Here is a 7,972-nt window from a genome sequence, read left to right as displayed (position 1 = left end):
TGGTTTGGCGGTATTGTTGGATGAAGCGGCCCGGACCGACATTACGCGTACGCTTACGCGAGACTGGTTCTACCGACGTGCTTTGCACACAGGTGGCTGGCGGGTGTCAGATTCTCCAACTTTAGTTGAACCAAGTGTGGCTACGCCCGGTCCTTGCGAAGGTTAAAACAGCACCAACTTGACAAACTATCGTTGTGGTTTTTGATGCGTAGGTAAGAACGGTTCTTGCTAAGCCCGTAGTAGCCACGTAAAACTTGCAACAACAAAGTAGAGGACGTCTAACTTGTTTTTGCAGGGCATGTTGTGATGTGATATGGTCAAGACGTGATGAGATATAAGTTGTTGTATAAGATGATCATGTTTTGTTGAAGTTATCAGCAACTGGCAGAAGCCTTATGGTTGTCTCTTTATTGCATAAGATGCAAGAGCCAAATTATTGCTTTACTTTATCGCTATGCGATAGCAATAGTTGCAAGAGCAATAGTTGGCGAGACGACCATGTGACGACACATTGATATAGATCAAGATGATGGAGATCATGGTGTCATGCCGGTGACAATGGAGATCATGACGATGCATTGGAGATAGAGATCAAAGGCACACGATGATGGCCATATCATGTCACATATTTTGATTGCATGTGATGTTTATCTTTTATACATCTTACTTTCCTTAGTTATGACGGTAGCATTATAAGATGATCTCTCACTAAATTTCAAGATAAAAGTGTTCTCCCTGAGTATGCACCGTTGCCAAAGTTCGTCGTGCCCAGACACCACGTGATGATCGGGTGTGATAAGCTCTATGTCCATTTACAACGGGTGCAAGCCAGTTTTGCACACGCAGAAATACTCAAGTTAAACTTGACGAGCCTAGCATATGCAGATATGGCCTCGAAACACTGGAGACCGAAAGGTCGAGCGTGAATCATATAGTAGATATGATCAACATAATGATGTTCACCGTTGAAAACTACTCCATTTCACGTGATGATCGGTTATGGTTTAGTTGATTTGGATCACGTGATCACTTAGATGATTAGAGGGATGTCTATCTAAGTCGGAGTTCTTAAGTAATATGATTAATTGAACTTTAATTTATCATGAACTTAGTCCTGGTAGTATTTGCATATCTATGTTGTACATCAATAGCTCGCGATGTTGCTCCCCGTTTATTTTTTTATATGTTCCTAGAGAAAACTAAGTTGAAAAAGTTAGTAGCAATGATGCGGATTGGATCTGTGATCTGAGGATTATCCTCATTGCTGCACAGAAGTATTATGTCCTTGATGCACCGCTAGGTGACAAACCTATTGCAGGAGCAGATGCAGACGTTATGAACATTTGGCTAGCTCAATATGATGACTACTTGATAGCAATGTTCAGGAAATCGGTAATCGGTAACTGCTCAGTCAACTAGGGAGTAGGGATTAATCGTGAATCCGCCGATTAATCGGAATTAATCAGTCGAGCATTAATCGGTCAGTTTTTTTATAAATCTCAGAATCCTAGTGTTGGGATCAGATTTGTGTTGGGATCAGATTTTGGCCATGCAAGAATTTATTTAAATGCCCTGGAATGAGTAAGTACCTAATATGAAAAAAAAATCAACATGAAAGTTATTCGTATCGGCAAGGCGAACAACTTTTATGTTTTGATTATTTTGATTCGAGGTCATAAGTGAGTTGTGACATGTGAGTTCAAAAAAAGCAAAATGTTGAATGAGTGTATGTGTGTGTGACAACAATGCTCTAAAATATGATATATTCAACAAGTATGGCAACAATCATTATGTGCTCTATCTCTAAGACTTGTAGTAACTTAATAACAAATAATCATAGTTCTTGAATTTGCATAACATAACAAGGTCCACAAGTATGTATCACATGACATAGCAAGGCCCACAAGTATCAGGTATGTATGATATGACAGTATAACATAACAAGGTCCACAAGTATGTATGATAGTATGACATAGCAAGGTCCACAGGTGACAATTCACAACAGCCATAAAACACAAATTAAATAATCATAGTTCTTGACTTCTTGCATAAGTGCATAACATAACAAGGTCCTCAACCATAAAACACAAAAAATATCGTTCATGGATTCTTGCAATCTTGCATAGTTGCATTGCATGACAAGTTGAGAACTCAAACTAGGAAAATACCAAAAAGCACACGTAGACAAAGTTCTCCTTCTCCCACAAGGCCACAACCAAAATAAATTACTAGGTAAATACTAAATACTAAATAGCATGAACCAAAGAATTAAGGTTGTGTTGTGTCCTCGTCCTCATCCTCGTCCTCATTTGTTTCAATCATCTCATCATTATCAGACTCAAATTCTATCTCCTCTTCCAAAGCAATCTCATTTTCTGAATCTTCATCAGCAACAAATTCTTCTGCTTCATGGAGTTCTCTCACTCTTGCACTCCTACGAGGCTCTATAGCCTCGGTGGCTTCCACTTCATCATCAATGGTGGTGTCGGGATCAACCTCGTCCTCAACATATGCATCTTCACATATCCAATCTTGTGCCATGGAAGCATCTTCACCAAGGAGAACATCACGAGAGGAGGAATATTTCTTTCTTTTGTCCATCATTCTTCCATTGAATTGGATATAAACTAGATTGTCCCTACGACTTACATCTAGTTTATTTCTCCTCTTAGCATCCACCTAAAAATTGCAAAGTAAAGCCTAATCAAGTAGCCATTCACATTTTTTCATAAATAAAGTAAGGAACTAAATATCAAATTTGAATAACTACAAGTTGAGATTCAAGAGTTAAATGTTCAAAAACACTCCAATTCCGTTCACATCCAGAAGAACTTGTGGTCAAGTTGAGTATCCTCAAAGCCATGTGCATCAATGTAGGAGTTTGTAGTCCATAATTTGCCCACCACTCTCCTACATGAGAAAACAAAAAACAAAGTATTATGCATCAATCCATCAACCCATAATTTCAGAAATGCAAAATGCAAAAAGGCAAAGAGTATGTAGGAGAACAAGCTTACCGGGATTGAAATTTGCATTCGTTATAGCTTTGGAGGCAGCCAACTTCGCAAACATGCCCTCCTTATTTTTAAACCTTGGCAAGTCTACGTTAAGTGCTTTATTTTGCTTCTCATCATCATCATGATAGAAGGTCTCAATAACTTCCATCAATCCACTCATGACCTGTACATCGACAAATATGCTTGGGGTAGCATAACTATAATAGGGATTCAGTGCATATGCGGCCATGTGCAATGGCGTATCTAACCTCCCATTCATCTTGCCCTCCATGGTTGTTGTGATGATCTTATAGTCCTTCTATGAATTTTCAACCGCAAGCAATATTGCCTTCTTTGCCTCTATTATTTCTCCATACATAGAGGTCATGGACTGTCCATCACTATCAGCCAATTGAAGCACCTTCACCAATGGCTCAAAAACCTTGCATTGCAACATACGATAAGCACAACATTAGTATTTAACATATTACATATAACACAAGATGACAAGACACAATTAAAGAACATTATTAATTTTCTTACCTTGATGCAAAGAGACACATTCTTCCAAAATGTCCTACTAATTATGGTGGCATGAGCCGACTTTCCTTTCCTTGTACGTGCATGCTTGCATTGTTCCCAAGCATCACTACAACACATCTCATTTAGTTGTTTCTTCTTTGCAGCAAGACTTTGCAAGGTAAGAAATGCCGAAGCAAATCTTGTCACTCCCGGCCTAACAATGTCTCTCTTTTTTGTATGAGACCTCATCAATGCCAATGTTGCATGATGTGCATAAAGAAAAATAGTCATCTCCTTTGCTTTGGTAATTGTAGAACCAAATTGCTTTAATTTACCAACCGCTTCTACCATCAAGTTGAGGGTGTGCGTTGCACATGAGGTCCAAAATATCTTCGGCCTTTTTTCTTTCAACATCCCTTTTGCTCCCATATTGTTTGAAGCATTATCCGTGACTACTTGTACAACATTATCAGCACCTACAAACATCATGGTAAAACACAATAATCAATACATGATGAAAGCTTGAAAAGCAAAGAACGAGAGAAAATAAAAGGTCCAAGATTGATACCAATTTTCTCAATGCATTCATCCACATAATTGAAGATGTAGAGACTTGTGTGTGCATCAGCCGATGCCTCCTTTGATTCAAGAAAAACTGTCCCCAACTTAGAATGCACACACAAGTTCATGATGCTCCTTCTTTTCTTGTCTGTCCAAGCATCAGTCATGACAGAGCACCCGGTGATCTCCCTCTCAGCCTCATGTGGCTTCAACAAATCCCTAGTCATTTCCACCTCCTGCAACAACATCTTTTCTCGGATATGATGTTGTGAAGGTTGCCTCCAATCAGGACCATAACGACCAAGGGCTTCACAAAATTGTTTGAAGTCATCATCATTGATAGCATTGAAGGGTATGTTTTTCTTATACATCCATCTAGCCAAATATTGCCCCACTTTGTAGCTTCTCTCCTTGCCGATACTATCATTGATGTTGTGTTGGAATTTTTTCAATGGCACACTAGGATCAACCGGTGCCACAAATTGATCCATAGGCCCGACATTTTTGGGATCACCTTTACCAACTGCACTAAGCTCTTCATCATCCTCAACTTATATGTTCACTGAGGCCCTTAATTCTTGTGCTTGCTTTTCCTTTTCCACCATCTTCTTCTTTGTGGCATGAAAAGCCTCCTTGCACCGAGCTTGTTGTTCTGGAGTGGCTACCATACAACTTGTCACCGAGCCTCTGATTTGTGCTATGTGTTGCTTCATCCTATTGACCCCTCCAGACATTTCTTTTCCACATAGCTTGCACTTCACTCTTTGCAAATCATTTGGATCACACAACATGGCAAATTCCCACGCCATGTCATCAGAATTCCTTTTTAGCGACTGAGAACTTGCCACCTCAGAAGCGGCACTAGACGTAGCCATCTCCTACATACAAAAAACAAAATACAAATCAAGTAGCGCAGCAAGTTAGCAATAATTAAATTTAAAGTGTTAAACAACAAAAGTCAATTACCAATTAGGCAATTACTAATAAATTGCATACATCAAATTTAATACAATTAAGCCACCAAACAGCATGAAATTAATAAATTACAATTGCACATAGTACTACAGTTGTAACAATTCTACACGGCAATCATTTGAATCATCAATTCATCATTCATCAAACATGAAGTGGTAGCAACCTCTGCTTGCTGCTATGACGATGTGTTGCTGCCCCTTCTCCTTCAACCTGGTCGCCGGCGTGAAGAGAGCAAGGAGAGGCCGGAGAGGGAGGGGCGGCCACCTGCTTGCTGTTGCCCTAGTCGCCGGCATGAGTAGGCAGCACGTACAGGCCGGAGAGGGAGGGCGCCAGGGCTGCCACTTGCTTGCTTGCCACAGCCACTGATGAGGAGGAGAGACGGGGTAGATGCGGGAGGCGGGAGGCGGCGAGGAGAGGCGGGAGAGGAAGGGCCGTCGTTGGCCGGTGGCGGAGGAATGACAGGTGGAGGCGGCGAGGAGAGGCGACAGCCACGGGTGAGGCAGGGGGCGGGGTAGATGCGGGAGGTGGGGGAGGAGGGGGAGGCGGCGAGGAGACTAGGGAGGGTGGCCGTTGGTCGGCGGCGGAGGAACGGCGGCGGCGCGGGGTGGGTAGTGCAGGCGGCGGCTAGGGCTGGGAGCTCTGCCCAACCTAACCCACGTGCCACGGGTAGGATTGAGGAGAGAGACGAGGGAGGCTACTTTTTTATAGTTCGGCCCCTGTGAGTCCCGCGATTAATCGGTCTACGGCAGATTAATCGTTGTCAGGCCGATTAATCGGCCGAGTAATCCCCAGGCCGAATAACACTACCGAATACATGTAATTTACAAGGTGGATGGCCGAGTAGCGATTAATCGGCGATTACTCGGCTACTCGGACGATTTTTTGAACAGTGCTTGATAGTTTAGTGCACCATGCTTAACAGCTTAGAATCGGGATTTCAAAGACGTTTTGAACGTCATGGACCATATGACATGTTCCAGGAGTTGAAGTTAATATTTCAAGTAAATACCCGAGTTGAGAGATATGAAGTCTCCAACAAGTTCTATAGCTAAAAGATGGAGGAGAATAGCTCAAGCAGCGAGCATGTGCTCAGATTGTCTGGGTACTACAATCGCTTGAATCAAGTGGGAGTTAATCTTCCAGATAAAATAGTGATTGACAGAATTCTCTAGTCACCATCACCAAGTTAGTAGAACTTCGTGATGAACTATAATATGCAAGGGATAACGGAAACGATTCCCAAACTCTTTGTGATGCTGAAATTGACGAAGGTAGAAATCAAGAAAAGCATCAAGTGTTGATGGTAAACAAAATCACTAGTTTCAAGTAAAGGGACAAAGGGAAGAAAGGGGAACTTCAAGAAGAACAGCAAGCAAGTTGCTGCTCAAGTGAAAAAACCCAAGTCTGGACCTAAGCCTGAAACTGAGTGCTTCTACTGCAAAGGGACTGGTCACTAGAAGCGGAACTACCCCAAGTAATTGGAGGATAAGAAGGATGGCAAAGTGAACAAAGGCATATTTGATATACAGATTACTGATGTGTATATTACTAGTGTTCGTAGCAACCCCTCGGTATGTGATACTAGTTCAGTTGCTAAGAGTAGTAACTCGAAACGGGAGTTGCAGAATGAACAGAGACTAGTTAAGGGTGAAGTGACGATGTGTGTTGGAAGTAGTTCCAAGATTGATATGATCATCATCGCACACTCCCTATACTTTCGAGATTAGTGTTGAACCTAAATAAGTGTTATTTGGTGTTTGCGTTGAGCATGAATATGATTTGATCATGTTTATTGCAATACGGTTATTCATGTAAGTTAGAGAATAATTGTTGTTCTGTTTACATGAATAAAACCTTCTATGGTCATACACCCAATGAAAATGGTTTGTTGGATCTCAGTCGTGGTGATACACATTTTTATAATATTGAAGCCAAAAGATGCAAAGTTAATAATGTTAGTGCAACTTACTTGTGGCACTGCCGGTTAGGTTATATTGGTGTAAAGCGCATGAAGAAACTCCATGCTGATGGACTTTTGGAATCACTTGATTATGAATCAGTTGATGCTTGCGAACCATGCCTCATGGGCAAGATGACTAAGACTCCGTTCTCCGGAACAATGCAGCAAGCAACAGATTTGTTGGAAATCATGCATACTGATGTATGTGGTCCGATGAATACAGAAGCTTGCGGCAGGTATCATTATTTTCTGATCTTCACAAATGATTTGAGAAGATATGAGTATATCTACTTGATGAAACACAAGTCTGAAACATTTGAAAAGTTCAAAGAATTTCAGAGTGAAGTGGAGAATCATCGTCACAAAATAAAAGTTTCTACGATATGATCGCAGAAGTAAAATATTTGAGTTACGAGTTTGGCCTTCGGTTAAAACAATCTGAAATAGTTTCACTACTCACGCCACCTGGAACACCACAGTGTAATGGTATGTTCGAACGTCGTAACCGTGCTTTATTAGATATGGTGTGATCTATGACGTCTCTTACTGATTTACCGCTATCGTTTTGGGGTTATGCATTAGAGACAACTACATTCACGTTAAATAGGGCACCATCTAAATCCGTTGAGACGACATCGTATGAACTATGGTTTGGCAAGAAACCTAAGCTGTCATTTCTTAAAGTTTGAGGTTGCAATGCTTATGTGGAAAAGTTTCAACCTGATAAGCTCAAACCCAAATCGGAGAAGTGCGTCTTCATAGGATACCCAAAAGAAAATGTTGGGTACACCTTCTATCACAGATCCAAAGGCAAGTTATTCATTGCTGAGAATGGATCCTTTCTAGAGAAGGAGTTTCTCTCGAAAGAAGTGAGTGGGAGGAAAGTAGAACTTGATGAGGTAACTGTACCTTCTCCCTTATTGGAAAGTAGTTCATCACAGAAATCTGTTTCTGTGAC

The 7,972-nt window shown here is 41.2% G+C and overlaps 1 protein-coding gene across 1 annotated transcript; it reads right to left on the bottom strand.

Annotated features, from left to right (window-relative positions):
• Positions 1-2,268: 2,268 nt before the first annotated feature.
• On the bottom strand, positions 2,269-2,863 carry LOC125533092 (glutamic acid-rich protein-like). The gene is made up of 2 exons (XM_048696870.1): positions 2,771-2,863; positions 2,269-2,679 (listed from the first exon to the last, which is right to left on the bottom strand). The coding sequence occupies exons 1-2, from the start codon at positions 2,861-2,863 to the stop codon at positions 2,269-2,271; spliced, it is 504 nt and encodes a 167-aa protein (XP_048552827.1).
• Positions 2,864-7,972: the final 5,109 nt, after the last annotated feature.

Source organism: Triticum urartu, chromosome 1 (assembly GCF_003073215.2).
Source record: "Triticum urartu cultivar G1812 chromosome 1, Tu2.1, whole genome shotgun sequence".
NCBI lineage: Eukaryota > Viridiplantae > Streptophyta > Magnoliopsida > Poales > Poaceae > Triticum > Triticum urartu.
Note: the sequence above shows the minus strand (reverse complement) of the source record. Positions and strands in the feature narration are given on the sequence as shown.